The following is a 21,785-nucleotide window of genomic DNA, read 5'->3' as shown; positions in this document are numbered from 1 at the left end:
AAAGGGCCCTTTTTTTCTAATTTAATTCTACAACGTGTGTTTCATGTAGTCAAAAGGGCAGTTAGCACAGACCGGGGGTTTTGTAAATGTGGGTGATAAATGATGTGTTTTAGCCGGCACTCGTGAATTGCACATCAAAGTAGATTATCTGATTAAATTATTTGTGACTTCAAAGGCAATTAGGTCTTCCTTTAGGCAAGATTTATGGCTTTATAAAAGGATTGGCATCCATTTGAAGGCATAATTGAAACGAGCGTTTCCAAATGTTTTTCTGCTTTTGAAAATGTCTAGAGTGATTTAAAGCAGGGTTCCTCAACCCCAGCACTACTGACATTTTGGGCCGGATGGCTCTGTGTGGTGGGGCTATCCTGTGCCCTGCGGCATCCCTGACCTCCACCCATTTGATGCCCGTCCACACCCCTGCCCTCTGTTACCGTGGTCAGAACATCTCCAGACATTGTCATACATCCCCTATGGGAGGGGCGTGGTCACCTCTCCAGTACTATTGGGAATCATAGATTGAGCTACCATATGCTTTTGACTTTCAACACCGATAAAACTTTGCTCAGCCTTCAGGTCTGAATCTCTTCATTGTTTATATTCCCCCTGAATATAAAATATTCCTTTGAAATTTTAACATTATAGAATAAATAGTCCATTATTCCATCCTGAGAGGTGACAGCTACTAAGAATTGGATGGTCCTTCAGATTTTTAATGTGTATAATCACGTTGATGATGACAATAATAAAAATTATTTTTGTGTGTGTGATAGAATGGGATCATACTGAAATTTTTGCTTCTTTCAACTTGGCAATGTGTCTTTGACATCATTTTATTTGCATGCACTTATTGGGCTTCTCTGGTGGATCAGTGGTAAAGAATCTGTCTGCCAATGCAGGAGACACTGGTTTGATCCCTGGGTCAGGAGGATCCCCTGGAGAAGGAAATGGCAACCCACTCCAGTATCCTTTGCCTGGGAAATCCCGTGGACAGAGGACTCTGGAGGGCTACAGTCCATGGGGTTGAAAAGAGTTGGACACGACTTAGTGATTAAACATCAGCAACAGTTCTCATTATCAATAGTAGGTAGATTTTATGAAATCATATGAATGCAGATGTTTTAAACAGATACATCAACTTGTTTTCTTTAATGTCGACTATATATAAATATATATAGAGAGAGAGGGAGAGAGAGAGACCTTGCTCACTTTCTAACTCCCAGTGCTGAAGATGTTTTGGCCACCTTAGTATTTTACATGTTTCTCTAGATGGTCATGAATAAAAGTCTTCAAGAACATATTTATTGAATGTTAACTGGAATCATACAGAATTCCTCTCACTTCATTACATTTTTTATATTAACAAATATATTTTTGCACCCGTTTTAATGCTCCCCCTCCAACAAAACCACAGTAAAAGCATTTTAAAAAGAGCAAAGTGGTCCATAATCTAAATGTCTCTAGTTGACTTTTTTAAAAAAACGATGAAATGACTAAATGCACATGGTTAGAATTAAAGCAACAAAACGAAACCCAGGCAATATTAGAGCAGGTGAGAAAGGTATACAAGAAAAGCTAAAGGGTTTTTTTTTTTGTAATCCTTGAATTCTGGGCTCCAGTTTTTCTCCAAAGTTTCTATGGCTATAGAATGTGCTGCTAGCAAAAAAAAAAAAAAAGTATGCATTCATTTAAGGATGTGGGACTGCTTTTGGAAAGTATTTACACATATGGGGGCATTTCTGTACCCTTGATTTTACCGCTCTCTTTTTTCCACACTTTTTCTTTTTTGACTGTACTGTGTGACTTGTGGTCCCACCCAGGCCCTTGGCAATGAAAATGCAGAGTCTTCACCACTGGGCTGCCAGGGAATTCCTTGTATGCCTTGTATGTTTCATTTTTATTTTTAAAAATATTTATTTATTTGACTGCATCAAATTTTAGTTGCAGCATGCTAGATCTTCAGTCTTTGTTGTGGCATGCGGGATTTTTTTTTTTTTTTTAATTGCCATATGCAAACTCTTAGTTGAGGCATGTGGGATCTAGTACCCTGACCAGGGATCAAACGCAGGCCCCCTGCCTTGGGAGCAGAGAGTCCCTGAAGGCCCAAGGTGTTATTTTTTGTAACAGGTGCACCATGCAGATGAACAGGCTGTAGAATAGAGCCTATAAATAGGCAGACTGTATCTGTTTATCTCCGTGCCTCTTTAGCTGAGTTTACGTTTATTTATATCCAAGTCAAGTTTCTCTCTAAATGTGCTTCTTAAGCTTTTGTATTTTTTCTGTGGGCTACTTATCCACATTTCTCCCTTGGATGCTTAATCACTCATAATGCCTTCGGTAGCTACAGAATATCGAGGAGATGGTGTACATTGGCACCTTTGTATGGGAGAGGTTTCATTTTGATTGTCATTATCATTTCTTTATTGCTTATTGTGACCACAGTCATGAGAAGAGAAATGGAGACCTGATTCTTCAATTAATCATCTCACATATCGACTCATTCTGTCGTCTCAGGCGCCTGGCAGTGTCAGAGGCCGGCAAGGAGCCTGCGCTTGTGGAGCTGGTATTCTCAAGGCAAAAGGGCCTCCGGGGCCACCTTAGGTGGGGCCAGCAGGGAGGGCTTCAAGGAGGTGGCGTTGGACCCAAATATAGAGGGCTGCCAGCCAGTATGGTCTCAGTGGGAGTGGTGGGTAGGGGGGAGGGTGTCTTTCCTGGGAAATTCCAAGTGTAAAGGTTTGAGGTAGGAGCAGACTTGATCTTGGAGGGGCTAAGCACAAGAGGCTACAAGAGGCTGGAGATTCCAGAAAGAGACGAGGAAAGGTCGCTGGCTTTTATGCTGGCAGGCAGGACGTCCCTGGATGTTCTCTTTCCTTGTTTTAGGGGCCTCATAGCTGCTAGGTGGAGGTGCCCCCGGAGGTGGCAGGTGGTTGGGGGACCAGTGGGAAACTTTTCAGGGTCTCTGTGGAAATGGTAGGTAAGGGCAGTGTTTCCCAACCATTTTTAAAATTTCCTTTGATTGTCACCCCCTAAGGAGCCTTTTTTGACACTTTCTTCCTAATTGTCCTCCCATGAACTTTTTTTAAGTGGAGGTGAGAGTCACATAACAGAAGATCGATCATTTCAAAGCCAACAATTCAGCGGTAATAGTGCAGTCACCACTGTTAACTCGATCCAAAACTTTTCTGTCACTGCAGAAGCAAATCCTGTATCTACCAAGTCACCCATCCTCATCCCTCTGGCTCCCCTGCCCCATCCTTCTCTCATCCCACCCCTGCCAGCCACCAGACTGCATTCTATTTGTATGAATGTGCCCATTCCAGATATTTCATTTCAGTGAAATCCTGTGAAACATGACCTTTGTGTCTGGCTCCTCTCACTTCATGTGATGTTTTCAAGGTCACCCACGTTGGAGCAGGTGTCCGAGCTTCATTCCTTTGCTCCATGGCTAGTCTGTCTCTTGATGGATATTTCGGTGGTTTCTGTCTTTGGGCTGTGGTGAATAGGGCTGCCTAGAGGCGTCGTTTGAGTGCAAGTTTTCAGTTCTTTGGGCTCTATATCTAAGAGTGGACCCTTATGAAATTTGAAAGTATTGTATGTCCCATGACATACTGTATATGGGCTTTATATATATAAAAAGTAAGATTTTTTTCAGCCCCTAAGATCTATTTTTTGGGGGCCACATTACCCCTGTTCAGAATTCATGGACTAGGGTGATAACCCTGGAGATGGGGGTGGAGATAAGCGGGGAGATTTGGCTATATTTTCGAAGTGGTGTGCAGAGGCCTTGCTGAAGTGTTGGGTGAGGCATGGTTTAGACATGTTTATTAAACCTGTAATACTTAAGTTTTATTAACAAAGGCTCATTTTTCCAGTTATTATTTTTTAACTTCATGAGTATACACACACACACACACACATACACATAAAACTAATGACTTTCCCTGTGTTCTTGGTAAATTCCCTGCAGCAGGCCTTCAGTGGGGGAGAGCTCTGCTAGACCGCCTGCCGGCTGCTGCTTCTTACTTTTGTAACTTGATCTGTTAAGAAGGGAAATATGGACTCTACTTGAGTTCTCCGTGTGACCCCACACTTTGGCAGGCTTTTGGTTCCTGCTCCCCTTTGGGGTTAGAGTTCCTTGTCAGCCTTGCCTGCAGCCACAAGCAGAACTTCTGGAGGGCGCTAAGAGCCTCCCTGGAGACCTGCTCCCTCGTTTACTTAAGGGAATACAACTAAAAAGGTCCTGGCTTTAATCCTTGTGGAGGGAGCACACGACCCTGATATTTTCAGCCACTGCTCATCTCTTTTGGAAACAACACGTACATGAATGAATAAGAATAATTTAAAAGTCCTAATGCTGAAGATTTTGTTGGTACTACTTACATCTTTTGAAATGGCTTTATCTTTCTTTCTTCTTCCTTCTTTGTGTGACAAGCATTTCTGCTTGTTAGAGTGCTGCAGTTAGAGGGCAAGTGGGAATCAAGGTCATCATCTGAGAGGATGTTGTCTGCCAGGTGCTGGAGCAGAGCATTTAATCCTTCCAGTGAAACTGATTATAGTTTATATTTTTAAACAACTTAAGTTCTCAAGATAATGTCAGATGTTTATTGAGCACTTGCTAAGCACCAGTTGGCATGTATTTGCTTATCTCATTCCAGCCTCCTCACCTTATTTGCAAATGAGGTAAAGGTTTCCTGGAGACACACCTCCTTCATCCCTGTATGGATTTACCAACCTCAGCACTGTTAACATTTGAGGCCAAAGATAATTATTTGTTCTGGGTGGGTGGCGGGGGTGCTCTGCATCATAGGATGTTTAGCAGCAGCCCTGGTCTCTTACCTACTAGATTCCAGAGCACCCCCCTCCCCAGCTGTGACAAACAGAAATGTTTATAGACACTGCCTATTGCACCGTGGAGGGCAGAGTCGCTTCTGGCTGAGAATCACAGGTTAGATGCTTGAAACCAAAACCCTAGAGGTTAATGGGGAAATCATATGACACTAATAGCACATGATACTATAGTAATTAATAGAGATCAGGCATTGTGTAGATAATTGATGAATTTATTTGTTCTTTATAGTTGATGAGTTAGGTGCTTTTTTTGTTGCTTTTTTAGTGACTTAAAAACAACTTTGTTTGGCTGCGCCAGCTCTTAGTTGCATCACTCAGGATCTTTTAATTGTGGAATGTAGCATCTTTAGTTACAGCATGAGAACTCTTAGTTGTGGAATGTGGAATCTAGTTCCCTGACCAGGGATTGAACTCAGGCCCCCTGCGTTGGGAGCATGGAGGCTTAGCCACTGGACCGCCATGGAAGTCCCCAAGTTGGGTACTTTGATCAGTCCTTCTGTATTAATATTATCATTGTCCCTCCTTGTAGCTATCAGGAAAGGAGATTCAGAGACATTAAGTCACTTGCCCAAAGTCACACAGTATGTCAGCCGCAGAGTTGGGATTTGAACCTTGCTTCTGGCTCCTGATCTGTGCTTGGATCCATTGCTCCCTACGTCTAGAGTCTTTCCCACTCTGTTGTGCTAAAAATAGCATTGGCAGGTCTTGGCTCTGGAGCTGAGGCTGGCTCATGTAGATTGACCGGCTGAACTTGGTGTAGAGTTAAATCCATTAAATCCTCACTCTGAGGATCCCTGTTTGGCAGATGAGGAGACCAAGGCAAGAACCCCCCAGCGTGTCTAAGCACGTGTGAAGTCCCCGGGGTGTCTCTGTTCTAAACCCATCACCAGCCACAGCTTTCTTGAGGTTTCTTGTATGTCTGAGGGGATGCACAATGATTTGGTTGCCTGTCACACGTTGTTTGTTTGTTTTTTAATGTTTGTTTATTTATTTTGGCTGCGCTGAGTCTTAGTTGTAGCACTCAGGATCTTTAATTGCAGTACATGGGATCTAGTGCCCTGACCAGGGATAGAACCTGGGCCCCCTATACTGGGAGCGCAGAGTCTTAGCCACGGGACCACCAGTGAAGTCCCTGTCACATGTTTATACTGACAAGACAGCCCAGTAATATAGAGCCGTTGCTGCAAAGGGGCGGTATCTCAGAGATCCTTGGCAGGTCCCAGTTGGCCCACCCGAACGCTTTGTTTTGTTAAATGGTTTGGCTTTTGTCCTGCTTCCCACCACCCAGTGGATGGGGCTCAGGGGAGCAGTAAGTAGGGAATTTTAACTTCTTTTTAGAAGACTCGGGCACAGGTATGACCCTGTCCTATAAAAGTTTGAAACCCAGTAAGGAGGCCAGTAATTGACCAGCCACCCCCTCACTCCATCTGGTGTGGAGTTTGGCTTCGTTCAGCACCGCAGGACCTTTGAAGTGGGAAGCCCACGAGCCCCCAGCGGGTCGAGCTGGCCCCCGGCAGGTGCAGTGACTGCGCACGGCGCCTGTGTCTCCCACAAACGGATGACATGCCGTTTGTAAGCCTGGCTCTGGCCTCTGCATCTGGACTGTGGTGGGGGCTGGTTTAATCGCTCTTTATTTTGAGATTTACACCCGTGAATGGGCCAAACCAATTTCAGTGGCAGCTTAGCCGATTTGTCTTAGAGCTTTGTGTTTAATAGAATGACTGGGGTGGCCTTTTTCCTTCGTGGCTTTAACGGTTTAACATTGGGTTAAAGCTCTTTGCTCGAAATAAATGGCCAGCCCTTCCCGCTCCAACCCCTCTGTGGTGCTCTGGGGGTCTGGTTGAAATCAAATACAGTTTCTGTACTCTCTTCTCTACCCTACACCTACAAGCTTTATATGTTCCTTTATTTGTAAATCTGTCTTTTAACAAGTAACCTGCTTTTTCAGCTTCACCAGCTTCCACCAAGACAGGACAAGCGGGGAGTTTATCCGGCAGCCCAAAACCTTTCTCTCCTCAAGTATCAACGCCAGTCACCACGAAAACGGACAAGACATCCACCACGGGAAGCATCCTGAATCTGAACCTGGGTCAGTTGAAATTTTGGGAAGTTCCTTTTTGTGGCAGCTGTGTATATTTCTGCAAGTTATAATGTCCTCTTTTGTGTATGGTTCTTTTTTTTTTTTTTAAGTCTGGTATTTTTATTTTATTTGTTTTTGGCCATGTGGGATCCTAGTTCCCCAACCAGAGGTCGAACCCTTGCCCCCTGCATTAGAAGCATGGAGTCTTAACCACTGAACCACCAGGCAAGTCCCCGTGTGTGGTTCTTGAACCACTCTTCTTTGTGCAAAATATTGAAAAGGTATAGTGGATGGAGATGAAGAGAGATCAATAGAAGGAGCTGGCACAGCATTGCTTGGGACTTGTTGAAATGCAAGACTGTTTTATTCTGAAATACTTTAGGCCAATGTTAACCACCTTACTTGCCCTTGACCACAGTAACCCAGTTCTTACATGTGTAAATATGTATATTTAAAGTTATATGTATACACATAGTATCTATTGTTTTATTAATCAGTATTTACTTTCTTTTAAAAAACTTACTGAGTCTCAGTAGATTCTTTCAAAAGCATTATCTCAGGTCAAAGTCTTTAACAAAACTTGGCACCAGGAATGCTGAATGCTCAGCTATGAAGTTCTTTTATTAACTCATTCCATCATGAGCCCGGTTTGATTGAGCCTCTGTTATGTGCTGTGCACTGTTCTTGGCCTGGGGCGGAGGGTGGGGAGTGAGGGCCTTGCTGTCTTGTGGAGTTAGGTTCTAGAGAGGGCGAAATAATAATCAAACTGAAAAAAGCCAAGACAGGTCATGTCACCATGGAAGGTGAAAAGCGTTCCTTTGATAAGGAGAGAGCTGGGCCAGGATGGTGGGGGGCGGGGAGCAAGAGGCAGTGGTTAGGGGAAGCCTCTGGGGAGGTGATATCCTGTCAAGGGGCAAGGGGGTCAGTTACAAGAAAAGCTAATCATGCCCAGATTATGAGGAAGAACATTCTAGAAGGAAGAGGAATGTCAAGGCCTTAGGATCAGTCTGAACTTGGTGTGTTGTAGGAATGGTAAGGGAGCCCAGTGACATAACCCAGTGGGTGAAGGGGAGGAGGTGAGGCATTGAGGTGAGAACGCAGTGACCTTGTAGACCTTGGGGCGGGGGCGGGGGGGCATCTGAGCAGAGGAGTGATGTGACCGGGCATTTTAGAAGGGCCTCTCTGAGTGCTGTGTTGGGAATTAGCCTGTGTCAGCCATTCTTCACCAGGGACAGCTCCCCCGTCATCCCAGGGGACACTGGCAATGTCTGGAGGCATTTTCAGTTGTTGCAGCTTGCTGGGGAGGCTGTTGCTACCAGCATCTAGAGCAGGCCCCTCAACAGAGAGTTGCTGGATTGTGCCTGGTTTGACAGATTTGGTTACAGCAGGAGAAACAGTAGCCAAGGGTTCAGTTGTCGGTTTTGTACGTTTGAGATGCCTGCTAGATTCCTAGGTGGAGAGGACGTGAGGGCAGGTGGAGGCCTGAATCAGGCCGGGTCAGGGCAGAACGTGTATTTCTGAGAATATTGATTTATTCATGGGATTGGATTCCGAGCAGTAGGTCTCATAACTTGGGGGAAGTGGGGAAGGAGAGATGCTGCTGGCATGTGACTGCCCACCGGGGATGCTGCTAAACTTTCTGCAGTGCACAGAACAGTCCCCACGACAGAGAGTTATCCAGCTGTGATGGCGGCAGTGCTGCGGTTCAGAGACCCTGGCCCAGAGTATAAAGAGAGTGAGAGGCCTGAGCCACTTGCACATGTTGTTGTTTAGTGGCTCAGTCATGTCTGACTCTCTGCAACCCCATGGACTATACCCCCCAGGCTCCTCTGTCCATGGGATTTTTCCAGGCAAGAACACTGGAGTGGGTTGCCGTTTGCTTCTCCAGGGGATCTTCCCGACCCAGGGATCGAACCTGTGTCTCCTGCTTTGGCAGGCGGGTTCTTTTGCCATCAGGGTAGCCCATTTGTGCATGTAGACCTTAGGAAAAGGGAGCAGAGGAGACTGAGAAAGGAGCAGGAGACCAACAGAAAGCAACATTCGGGGTGTGTTATCCAGAGGCCTTGAATATGCCAGGTTTTAGGGAGGGAGGGGAAGCCACCTGAATGCTCCAGCCTGAATCCACAGGCTCTGGTGGTCAGTGCCCTCTGGGCTCATCTTGTCCTGAGATGTCATTTTCAGATGGAGGAACTGAGGCCTGGAGAGGGGGCCCCAGGGACCGGGATTGCAGAGGCAGAGGTGGTGGGGCTGGGGTGTGTCTCTGTCCCCGCGGAGGCGGAGGCTGTGTTCACCCCCATCACCTGTTCGTGCCGCCCAGAAGTGACGGGACAGGCTGGGCAGTGGCGTGAGGGGCTCCCGCTCAGGTTGGCCGGCAGGAACTCCTTATTTGAAGCCACGAGGACCCGTCTGCACCCCCCGCCCCGCCCCCCGGCCCGGGGATCACTCCTGTTCTCAGCAGTGTGGTTTGCTTTCTCACACTCTCCTCCACACCCTCAAAAAGAAAGCTGTGTGGAGGCGTTCTCATGGTCACCCTTCCTAATCATCAGTCTTGCGTGGCAGGACTAGCTCCTTCCCTAACTGAGGCTGTCCTTGGGCATCTGTGCACTGCTCTGGGTCTTTCTGTTTGACTTGAGTCAGGCGGTGGGAAAGAAAGGTTTTCTTCTGGCGTGTGTATCGGTGGTAGGCATGGCAGAGTCCCAGGCTCTTTGCAGAAGCTCCCTGCCAGCTCCTTCCATTCCTGGGACATAGGCTTCATGTCAGTGGAAACAAAAGCATTGGCAATGTTGGCAGCTTATGGGCTGGAATTTCAGTTACCCGATGCCAAGAGGATCAGATAGGGACTGGTGAAAAGTGCTGTGAATGGGTAGAAAAATCAGAAAGTGGGGGGAAATAATTCTCATGGCACTTGATGTCTGGCATCCACATAACTACTTTGAGCAGAGATAAGTGAGACAGAGTGACAGGGATAATAATGACATTATTCTATCTAACAAAATAGTGTTTCATTAAAAAGCAAAACAAAACCCAAAACTAGAAAAGGCAAAATTATAGAGACGGCAAAAAAGATCAGTTATTGCCTGGAGTTGGGGAGGGTTTGACTATACATCACAAAGGGATTCTTTGGTAGATGGAATTGTTCTGCATTCTGGTGGTTACTTGCATCTGCACAGGTGTTAAAATTCGGGTATTCTCCAAAAAGTGAATTTTACTCTCTGTATGTGAAAACTATTAAAGAATATACAGTGACCTTCAAGGTAAGGTAATAGCCCCATTGCACAGAGAAATAAAGTTACCTACCCAGGATCACACATGGTCTGTGGTTGAGTTTGGCCTTTAGATTTGGGTCTGTCTGCCGTGTAGCTTGTGTTTTTAACCAAGACACGTGAACGGCAGGGCTGCAGGACAGGGCTGCAGGACATGGGCTCTCACCACTTAGTGCTGTAGGGTTCGTTGGCCCAGCTGTAGGGGTCAGGGGTCAGGGGTCAGGTGAGGATTTGGATGGTAGTGGAATGAAGCACAAAGTGCTTTTTTCAAGGAAGCAGCGCCCACCCATTGCACTTGTGCTGTCCAACTCTGAACTTTCAAGAAGAACAAATCCAGGTTTTTAATGTGAGCTCTTCTAGGTTTTAAAAGTTGACCATCAGTTTCATTAAAAACCTCTGTTTGGGGATTTCTTGGAGGTTCAGTATCTAGGACTGTGGTTTCACTGCCAAGGGTAAGGGTTTGATCCCTGCTCAGGGAACTAAAATCCCGCAAGCAAATTAAAATAGATAAACAAGGAAGTAAGTAAATAAATAAACCAACCCACCCATCTCTCTTTAGACCAAAGAAACAAGTACAGCCAAAAATACAGCCAGCCCACAGGTTGAGTACCAGTTGGATACTCTTATGATTTATTTTTCCAGCATGACGGGGTGGGCGGGGGAAGGCCCTGCTTGCTGACACCCTGGGCCTCACTTGCTGTCTTGGGCCCCTTCTCTGTGCTCTAAAATAAGGAGCCAAGTTAGGTGGATGATTCTGGCTCCTTCTGTGCCTCTCCGGCAGTTAATAAGATGAGTCCTGAATAGGAATGCGTTTGTGGCATGGTGGTGGGATGGGGGTTGAGGGGGTGTTTCTTCCCTTCGCCTCGACCCCTTTTTGCTTTCTCTGGGAATCTTCTCTCCTCCTGTCTCATGCACGGTGTTTGCTTTGGGCTCAACAAACTCAGCAGTTCGTCATACTGTTGGTGACAAAGTGTGCCTCGATGCCCTGTCAGAGATGCCAATGATGGAACGTCCTCAGACCCGAAAACTTTCCTCCACTTTATTCTTCCACCATTGCTCACCAGCAGAAAGCAAGACTTTGGATGCCAGGCATTCCTTGAGGATGTGGATGCAAGGCTGGGTACCCCGGCTTTCCAGATGTTGTCTTGATTTATTTTAAGAGTGAATGAGGTGAGGAAGATCTCTGCTTTACTGATTGATAAGAGCATCCGCCCAGGTGTCTTGTCTAAAGATATTGTTCCTTTGAAGGAGCCATTATCTTGTGCCTCCTGAAAGACCATTCTTTATAGTCTGCCTGTGTCTTTTACATGAAGGAGTTTTTTTTTTTTTTTAGCTTAAAAAGAAGTGCTTATATTTTTGTTTTAAAACTTCTTTTGAGGGGATGGGCATGACTCATGGCATGCAGGATCTTAGTTCCTGGATCAGAGATGGAACCTGTATCCCCTGCAGTGAAAGCTTGGTCTTAACCACTGACCACCAAGGAAGTGCCCTTAAAACACTTTGTTATGATGGCTATTCCTCTTGCAGCTGGAGCTTTGGGTAGTGGGATTTTAGTCCGTCATATGTCTAGGCTGGCTTGTCTTCTCTCAGGACACTCCAGGGATGGCTTGGGTGTTCGTTAGTATGTTCTGATTTTTGCAGAATCACACAATTGAAGAAAAAAAATTGTTGAAAAAAAAAAAGTAATGAATGCACACGGGAACAGATAAGTCAAAGTACGATTCCATGGTCTGTAACCCGCCAGGCTCTTCTGTCCATGGAATTCTTCTTAAGGCAAGAATACTGGAGTGGATTGCCATTCCCTTCTCCAAGTCAAAGTACAGAAAGACGATTAATGAAAAGGCAGGCTATGTCTGTCACCTCTGATCACCTGTTCCTCTAACTCTTTATCCTCCCCCCACCACCTGCCAAAAAAGAGAGTGACCAGTGTTGGCTCCTTTTTTTGGTCCATCCTCTGTCCGTGTTGGCTCTATCTGGTCTCCTTGGAGAGCTCTTTTAGACATCAGTCTGGGTGATCTGGTCCCCATTTAGCAACGTCGAGACACTTTTGGAGCAGGGAGCCGGGGGGGGGGGGGGCGCTGCATCGTGTGTCTCATGTAGGGTCTTAGTCCCCTGACCGGGGATCAAACCTGTGCTCCCTGCGGTGGAAGGTGGAGTCCTAACCCCTGGACCCCTTTCCTACTGCCCCAGTGGGGGGCGTGAGTGCTATTGCCATCTAGCGGGTGGAGGTCAGGGTTGCTGTCGAACTTTCTGCAGGGCCAGAACCCCGCCTGGCCCCCCACCTCCACCCCGCTAGGCCCACACGCCCGCACTGAGAGGCCCGAGAACACATATATTAGTATCTGCATTTCCTCCTTTTCTGCCCCACACCAGCGCTCATGTCCTTGACTGACTACTTTCCTTTTCATTAAACAGATGGGCTTTCCATATCACCACACAGAGAGCTATGCTGCTGTTATTTTAGTGGCTGTATTTTATTCCCTTTAAAGGTGAACAGTAACTTATTCATCCACGCACTTTAGTTATTGAGTAGATCTCCATTTTTGCTGTTGGAAACAGCTGTGATGAAGACCCTTCTACCCCAATGGGAGTGAATCCACAGGATACGTTCCTAGAAGTGGAGCTGCGGGTCAGAGGCCTCGAGCTGCTGACATTTGGAAAGATATTGCCAGATTGCCCTCTGAAGGGTGGTTCTGATTTATGCTGCCTCCAGCAATGTGAGGATCGTGCCTTTTTTCTCTGGCGTAGGTGTGGTTTTTTTTTTTTTTTTTTCCCAAATCCCTGGTTTCCATTTATAGCCTAAGCTGTCTTCCTACCAGCTGAGAAGTTCAAAATGTTGACAGCCAGGGTGGATTCTGCAGATATTCCCGATATAGAAGGGCAGAAGTAGAAGGAGTCCTGATAAGCTTCTAGGAGCTAAATGAGAAAGAGCAGCTCATCTTTTCTCCCTGCGGAGGACAGTTGAGTCCACACACAGCTGAAAGTTTGCGAAAGATAATTACATCTGGCTTAACTCCTGAAGGTCCGCTCTCAGGGACCCTGGAGCAGCCCCCTCCCTGGCTTTTGGTGGTTTCTCCTTAGAATAAACATCAGAATAGCTCACTGACTCGGTAGTTTTGTGAAAAGACGTGCTTTATCTTTTCATTCCTCTTGCTTATGAATATTCAGTTTCTAGGCTAAATTTAGAGATTGCCCTCATGTAGACACACAGAGGAGGCAGCATGCCCTTTAGGCTTCCCAGGTGGCTCTGTGGTGAAGACTCTGCCTGTCAACGCAGATTCCTGGGTTAGGAAGATCCCCTGGAGAAGGAAATGGCAGTCCATTCCAGTATTCCTGCCTGGGAAATCTCGTGGACAGAGGAGCCTGGTGGGCTGCAGTCCATAGGGTTGCAAAGAATCAGACATGACTGAGCACACACACAAAAACAAACAAACAAAATTACACAGTGTAGACACACACAGGTACACCTCTGCCCTTCTGTATCGGGAATATGTGCAGAATCCACCCTGGCTGTCAACATACTTGCTCATACATGCTCGTACTTGATTATTCTCGTGACGTGGAGATCTGTTTGTATGAACCCCAAGGTTTCACACAAAGTGCCCAAGGTTTAAGGCTAATCATGAGGCATTTTCTTTACTCACAGACAACATTGGTCCAATACAGGGGCTTACCACCTTACCTGCCAATTGTAAACACCTGGGGAACCTTTATATATATGGCCAATGCTCAGGCCTTCCCCAGGCTGGTGAATTCAGTCTCTGGGGGTGGGGCCAAGTAGTCAGGGTTTTTTTTTTTGTTTTTTTTTTTAAAGCTCTGGACTGGACTGGGAGCAATTTCAATTGTGCAGCAATTGTGCAGCACAGTTTCCAACCTGTGGACCAAATCTGGCCCCCAACTTGTTTTTGTAAATAAAGTTTTATTGAAATGCAGCCACACTCATTTAACACATTATTTTATGGCACTCAGCAGAGCCTATACACGTGCAGAGCTTCATTTATTCTGTGGCCCCTTATGGAAAAAATTGGTTGACCCTTGCCTGATATGGTCAGTTGTGTTTTGAGGTAACGGCTGTGTGGAATCTGTTAACCACACAGGAATGTTGTGGAGGACAGGGTGTCCTCCTCTGACGTAGGCAACACCGCCATCTCCTGCTACTCCACTTCATGGAAAGTATTTTTGTGAGATACTTCTTTTCCAACTTGATGCTTGAAAAGGCTGCCTGCATATTCCCTCTGGAATGCAGTGCTGCTTCATTTCTGAGACCAGAAATGACGAGACAGGCCTCTTGTCTTTCCCCCTTTCCTGTCATGTTCTCGGCTCAGCAGATGAAGTCTTTAAGTCCTGATCACACTGTTGTTTAATCAGATCTTCCTGTTTTCTGTGTTCCCCAGTCGTCCTCCTCCCTTTTTTTTCTCTTTTATCTCTTTCACTCTCTCTGTTCACTTTGTAAGATGCGTCTCCAGTAAAATTGAGTGAATATTCTTACCCCTCTGAAGTAGTTGTGCATTCAGCCATTCTCCTTGCAAGCATCTTCAGTCCTGGCCCTGAGAGGCTCTCTGAAGGTCCCCTGATCAGCATGGGAACACACACCAGACAAACACATGTGTGCACACACAGGTCAGTTTTTTTTTAGGGCCATTGCTTTAATGACAAGAATGCTGTCCCTGTTTGCTTTGAAAGCTCACTTTTGGAATCTCCCTGGTGGCCAACCCCAAGTGTGTCTTTGGAATAGGGCCCTTCCTAATCTTACCTCGTTATGGTGATAAATGAAGTTGGGAGTAATCTGTGGCTCTAGTCATCTATGAGTGGGTTGTGTGGGGCTTTGGGGAGACTACCTGTGGTCCCTTAAAAGGGTAAATCTCTGGTGTGTGGTGTTAGGAGCATGCTCCCTTCTTGGGTGCAGGGCGGAGTCCATGGGCCATGTTAAGGGGAGGAATGAAGCCTTTGGAGGAGCCCTGTATCTTGGTCTTGTACCAGCTTGGTGGGTGGAGCTGGCATTCTGGGTGGGGGTGACAAAGAGATGGGATAAGTCAGGTAGTGAGCTCATAGTCGGTGGAACTAGCTCACAGGTGGCTCATCTTTGTTCTTGATGGATCCTGGAGGGATCCCACAACCTTTCTGACCCTGACCTGCTTTCAGGGATTGGGAAGAGGAGCTGGGTGCCCCTCATTCCCTTATCAGACCCCAAGCGCATTCTCTGCTTGGGGTCTGTTGGAGGTGATGTCAGGGTGAAAGACCATGTTCCTGCCTGCAGAGTCTCTCACTGTTTCCCTGGCCTTTGCTGCTTCCACCATTTTGTCCCCTTTTCATGTTTTGGGGGGGTCACTAGAGGAGGCAGCAGAGGAGGTAGGGAAGGAGTTCAAGACATACAAGCTCATGGATCCTTTGGAATCTGGGCCAGCTTGGTCATACAAAGACCACAGCAGACGTGGGGGTGGAGGTGGCGTAGGGGTGGGCAGGGCCTTTGGACCTGAGTCATCAAGCAGAGGCCTTTGCCTGCAGTCAGGGTGAGGAGGCGTTGACATCTTACCTGAGCAGGAAGACACAGGTTCATGTCCAAGACTAATGGGTCCCCGTTCCTCAGATAGATGCCCGGGGCCAAAGGGATGCACAGCACACTGGCTGGAGGGTCTGCCTGTCGTGTATTTTCCCTTTCCTTAAATATTCGTTTATTTATTTGGCTAGGCCGGGTCTTATTTGTGAGACGCGGGATCTTTGACCTTCCCCTTGGTGGCATGTGAACTCTTAGTTGCAGCATGTGGGATCTAGTTCCCTGACTAGAGATCGAACCTGGGCCCCCTGCATTGGGAGTACGGATTCTTAGCCTTTGTACCACTAGGGAAGTTCCCGTTTTCCCTTTCTTTCTAATTTGAGCTCCAGACTGGGTCGACGAAGATCGAAGTCTCTGTGATAAAGGGGGAGCTGGGCTCCCTGTCTTTATCAACATGTTCTCTGCAAGGGTCAGCGCCTCTCTAGGTTACAAGCCTGCTCTGATCCAGGCCTGAAATTCAAAGCAAACTGGCTAGACTCAGTGTCACTTTTTCTGCTGTTGCTGAGGTTGAACAGAGCATAACCTTTGACTTTGAAGGATCCACAATGATGCTGAGCTTCCTAGAAACCAACCATCTGGCTGGGATTGTGCATTTTCTGTATTGAAAGCAGCCCAGGCGATAGTTCAGTAGAAACCTGCCAAATGTTCTCAGGCTCTTATCGCCAAGTCAGCCCAGGCCTTCAAATAGATAATATTGTTGGGATAAACAAGAGACATTTTAGGTTTTTTTCTTCCTGGGCTCAAAAGCGTGTTTTCGAGAAGAAACCAAGCGATGAGCGTTACGTGCTGGTTCCCTCCAGTGCCTGATCTCATGAGGGGGTGTGGTGTCTTCCAGATCGGAGCAAGGCCGAGATGGACCTGAAAGAGCTGAGTGAATCTGTCCAGCAGCAGTCTGCTCCTGTTCCTCTCATCTCCCCCAAGCGACAGATTCGCAGCAGATTCCAGCTAAATCTCGACAAAACGATAGAGAGTTGCAAAGCACAATTAGGTATGTGTCTCGGTTTGCTTATATCATTATCACCGTCATTGCTGTCTTTACGGGTACCACCCGGATGAAATGAAAGCCCGATCCTGGCTGCTTTTTTCACAGCAGGTTTAACTTCGGCGTGTTTGTCCAACAACAAATTATTTCTCCTGGCAGAATATTTCAGATTTGCTAGTTAGTTGTTCAGGGGGGTATTTTGAGTTTGTCAGAGTGCATTCTTTGATTGTGGCAGCCTGCTGATTCGAGGTGCTGCTTGTAAGAAAGTGTGGAAGCAGGAAGAGCCTCCTGAGTTTGCCGTTGTGCTTCTCTGCACATGTCAGTGTCTCCACTTCAGGATCATGTGTATCCCACAAGTGTCCCCAACACAAACCCTTCCCCTCCAGGCTGGGCCATGCCCACCCTGCCCCGCCCCTGGTACATGCATCCTGTTTCTGTATCTGTTGCCTCCCTTCCTTGTCCCCATGCTGCCTGCCTTTTTACACTGCCTACCTGAATCCTATCCCTAAGGCTGAGCTTGGGCGTCACCTCCTCCAGGAAGTCTTCCTTGACTGCCCTCCCCCATCTGCCCACCTCCTTTGGTACTTTATGGCTCCAAAGCATCAGTGGTCCTTTTGTGTGGGGGTATTCCTCCCAATCTAGAGTGGAAGCTCCTTGGGGGCAGAGAAGTTTGTCTTATAAAGATCTTATAAAGACTTGCCTTCTCCAAGGTACTTGGTTTTATACACATAGTAATGCTCTAGAATATTTGTTGAAGAGGTAAATAAAGTCAGGAGGGCATTTATAAGGAAATAGGGGCTGGCTGGGTCTCAGTAGAGAAAGCCAGTCCAAGGTGAGGTTTCCATGTCACTGGGTGCTCTGGACCTTTGGATGAGAAAGGAGCTGTAGTTGGGAGTCATTTAGTCTGTCCGAGGAAAGCATTCCTTGCTGCATTGCCTGTTTGGTTAGGACATTGAGTGACATGGATGAAATTTTGCAGGCTGTATCCCTCTTGAGTTCTTCTAAGCAGCTGGTCTAGCTCCTTGGTTTGTTATTGGTAATAAGGATTTATGGAGGACTTCCTGTGCCCCCTGCATTGTGCATAGATTGTCCTGGAAGGTTGATACTATTATCAGACCCACTGTACAGGTGAAGAAATGGAGGCTCAGAGAGGTAGTTCACTTGTTCAGGGTCACACAACTACATAGAAGCAGAGGAGCAGGGTCTGAATTCATATTCTTTGGGCTCCAGTATCCAAGCGTGTGTGGTCATGCTTGTCAGTCTGGTGTCCAACCTTTAGTTACCAGTGGCACAAGCCCTGAGATCCAGAAATTAAACCAGATTTGGTTTTTAGATTCTCTCAATTTGAGCCCTGGAGGAGGTGGATATAATTCACTCCTGATTCTGCTGGGCTCTTTGTGGCTCTTACCCTTTTACGAGTTTCTCTTCCGTGACCCCACTCATGGTAACCATTGCTCTGGAATGAAGACAATACAGAGTTGATGGGGATTTCCTCTTTTCAAAATTGTAGGGAATCAGATTATTTACCTACCGGTGGATGACGCTCACTACCAGGAGCAGGAAACATGAATAGGTTAAATGAAACTATTGTTAGAAATAGGCTTTTGCCTATTTTGGCTTGTGTGTATAGGAAACTCCTGCTGTTTTATCGTTTCTCCTTTTGCTTGAGATATGGAAATGGGTGACTTTCCTCTGGACTCGGTTACAAGCAGAAAAACAGTAGAAGCACAGTGGTGGTTGACTCTGCTTCAGGGCAGGGAGCCAGATGGGAGCTGGGCAGCTGGGTCACCCGGAGGCAGTGCTCCCCCAACCTAAAGGGGCCAGTGGTTCTCAGCCCCAGCCAGCCTTGCGGGCCTGTGACCCAGAGTGGCCAGGTCTTCTGCCCTTTTAGCACAAGCCTAGCATCTTAGTTTTTGTGTGAGACTTCCTGATTTATGAATTGGCCAGCACGTTCTAAGTTAAAGATAAAAACAACAAATAACAAAATACTGGAAAGCATTGGGTCAAACCATTGCTTCCTAAATAACACGTCTGCTGGCCCCAAGTGGCTTGTGGGCTTGAGTTTGCATCCCCTGCTTTAAGCCTTGGCTTATTTCTTCGAGTCATGGACACAAAGGGTGAAAGACTTAATGCTTTGGAAATTTGTGGGAAGAGCTCTAGTGGTGACTTGACCCATGTGTCTGGCCTCTCCTCTCTGTCTTGGTTTTCTGTGTCCCAGGACAAGTGATTTCTCAGGGCCTCTTTTTTCCTTATCTGTAAAATGGATCCGATTTAACAGCTCCTATGTAGCATTCCCTTCCATCCTTCCCATTCTCTGTGTCCCAGTGAGTTACCCATGCTGCCGAGATTGAGCTCTGGATAAATGAGAAATTCATGTTGTTTGGTCCCATGTCATCTTGGAATGTCAGTAACTGAAACCCTCTGCAGACAAGTTCCATTTGTCACCTGTAGTCAGCTGCAGCTTGAGTCTGCTGCTAACCCCACCAGGCCAATGTGATGCAATGTGAAATGTTTCTTTTTTTTATTCCAGCATTGGGCGTGGAAAATGTTTGCATTTTTTTGGTCCTGCTCTTTATTCTGTGACTGCGCCACATGCTGGGTTTTCTTTTTGAATTTAGGCATAAATGAAATCTCGGAAGATGTTTATACGGCTGTCGAGCACAGTGATTCGGAGGATTCTGAGAAGTCAGATAGTAGCGGTAGTGACTCTATCAGTGATGAGGAGCAGAGGTCCAAGAACGAACCAGAAGATGCCGAAGACAAAGAGGGAGCTCGGATGGACAAAGAGCCATCTGCCGTCAAAAAAAAGCCCAAATTGCCAAACCCGGCGGAGACGAAAGAGGAGCTGAAAGTCAGCACGTCACCAGCCAGCGACAAAGCGGACCCAAGCTCGGTCAAGGAGAAGACGAGCCCCCAGCCTGAGAAGGACTTTTCAGACAAAGCAAAACCCTCACCTCATCCCACAAAGGATAAGCTGAAGGGAAAAGATGAGATGGATTCCCCAACAGTGCATTTGGGCCTGGACTCCGATTCAGAGAGTGAACTTGTCATAGATTTAGGAGAAGACCATTCTGGGCGGGAGGGTCGAAAAAATAAGAAGGAACCCAAAGAACCATCTCCCAAGCAGGAGGGTAAGTGATTGCACCAGTTTCCGGTTTCTTGATTTGGTTTTAGAATGCCACCTTGCCATTTGTAATATCACGTGTCATGTTACCCTCTGACTTCATGAAGGGTGGCACAGCAGAGCTTGATTGACTCCTGGTCACCTGGCTAGTTACTGAGCGGGACCAGGCATTAACCTGGGCCTCCCTACCTTCTACCTTCCCAGTACCCAATGTGGTTGATTTTGAGCACAGGCTAAGAAGTCTCTTAGAAAGTAGTAGTTGTTTCTAGCAGTCAAGTCATTTTGCACCTAAGCAGTTTGTTTTTCAATGTGTTCACTTACATGCCTAAAGCATTTGTCAATGTTAAGACATTGGACAGGGCTGAAATTGTTAAAAGTGTTCAGTTCAAAGACCTTGATGAGTTTATTCTCCTTTACCTCCCCTCACACTGCCCAGGCATCTCAAAACACATTTTCTTACTAGAGTATAAGACCTTTTGGGTTGGTGGCACCAGACTGCTGAGTTCTTCTTAAGGCCTCAAGAAATCCAAGGGGCCTTATTGTATGATGCCCACCTGAGCCCGTGTTCTGCCATATTTGCGTTTAACTGACATGGGCCTGAGGTCGCTCAACCTTGGCGCTATTGGCTTTTTATGCCAGATAATTCTTTGTCCTGTGTATTGGAAGATGTTTGGCAGTATCCCTGGCCTTCACTAACTGGATGTCAGTAGCATCTACCCAGTGGTGGCCTTCAAAAGGATCTTGACAAAGCAAAATCTCCCCTAGTTGTGGACTGCGGCCTGAGTCTCAGTGGTTCCCCCTTCGCTGCTGTTAGGGACTGAACCAGCAGTGGCTGCTCTCAAACCCGCTGCATCCCAGGCATGGTGGCAGACCCCCCAGTGGAACATGGGAATGATTCGAAGGATGTTTGGCCCATGGGCGAAGCAGTCAGCGAATTTCTCAGCTGGCTTGGCAAGTGGGTGGTGAGGGGATTTCAATATGCCCAAGAAAGATCATGGAGAATTAATTAAGGGCCCAGGAGAGACATGGCCAAAAGACAAATTGGAGGTTGTAGCCATGAAACCTCTTACACTTTGTGGGTTACATAAGGGGATAGCCAGGTTTAATTCTGGGCTCAGTGGTAAAGCATCTTCCTGCCAATGCAGGAGACACAGGTTCAATCCCTAGGTCGGGAAGATCTCCTGGAGAAGGAAATGGCAACACAATCCAGTATTCTTGCCTGGAGAATTCCATGGACAGAGGAGCCTGGTGGGCTATAGTCCATGGGGTCACAAAAGAGTTGGACATGACTTAGTGACATAACAGACAACACACAGCTTCTGACAGGAGATAACCTCTCAGTTATGTGTCCCCTGGGGATTTCTTAGTCTGGCTGCTTAGACAGGAGGGGGATGGGCTTTGAGCATCTTCCCTCTGTGTTTGGATCAACATGAACTGTTCTGGAACCTCAGTTCCTGCACTTCATTGAAAGAGGATGGAACATCTCTCAGTGATACAGGGCAGGAAGAGAGAGAGGCAATTGAGTGGGTCAGGAAGGATGGATCACCGCCCCATCCCTTAAATTATGAATGACATCTGAAACATCCATTTCTCTGTGGATTGGGGTTTGAGGGACCACTTCTGATGCTGCAGAAAGCAACAGAAGTAGCATTTATTCTGTGAAGTTTGTGGAATTGTTGGGTCCCAGATGGCAGTGTTCCTATGAATGATACGTTTATACTATTCCTCTCTTTCTGGAATAGATCTTTTGTTTGGTTGTGGGGTTTTTTTTGCCCCTTCCAGAAAGGATTTGTGACATACTGATAAAATGGAAATCAAGACATCAGTGAGAAAGATGAAAATAGAACAGTGAGCGATCTGGGGAAAATTTGTATACAGAAATAACTATTTCAGCCTTCAGAATTAGCAAAGTCAGGCTTCCATTTTGGCTCTGA

The 21,785-nt window shown here is 46.6% G+C and overlaps 1 protein-coding gene and 1 non-coding gene across 9 annotated transcripts in view; both read left to right on the top strand.

The window, feature by feature from the left end:
• ZMYND8 (zinc finger MYND-type containing 8) overlaps positions 1–21,785 on the top strand; it is a 115,208-nt gene that overhangs the window by 69,758 nt on the left and 23,665 nt on the right. For all 8 annotated transcript variants that reach the window (XM_061127429.1, XM_061127428.1, XM_061127426.1 and 5 more), the window contains 3 exons: positions 6,797–6,937; positions 16,581–16,733; positions 19,346–19,858. In XM_061127429.1, the coding sequence (XP_060983412.1) occupies positions 6,797–6,937; positions 16,581–16,733; positions 19,346–19,858 (807 nt within the window). The remainder of the gene's footprint in view (positions 1–6,796; positions 6,938–16,580; positions 16,734–19,345; positions 19,859–21,785) is intronic.
• On the top strand, positions 11,698–11,844 carry LOC133045361 (small nucleolar RNA SNORA79). Its single transcript, XR_009690236.1, has one exon. It is a non-coding gene; the product is annotated as a small nucleolar RNA SNORA79 (small nucleolar RNA).

The sequence above is a fragment of the Dama dama genome, chromosome 23 (genome assembly GCF_033118175.1).
Source record: "Dama dama isolate Ldn47 chromosome 23, ASM3311817v1, whole genome shotgun sequence".
Taxonomy (NCBI): domain Eukaryota; kingdom Metazoa; phylum Chordata; class Mammalia; order Artiodactyla; family Cervidae; genus Dama; species Dama dama.
This window is presented reverse-complemented; position numbering and strand designations above follow the sequence as displayed.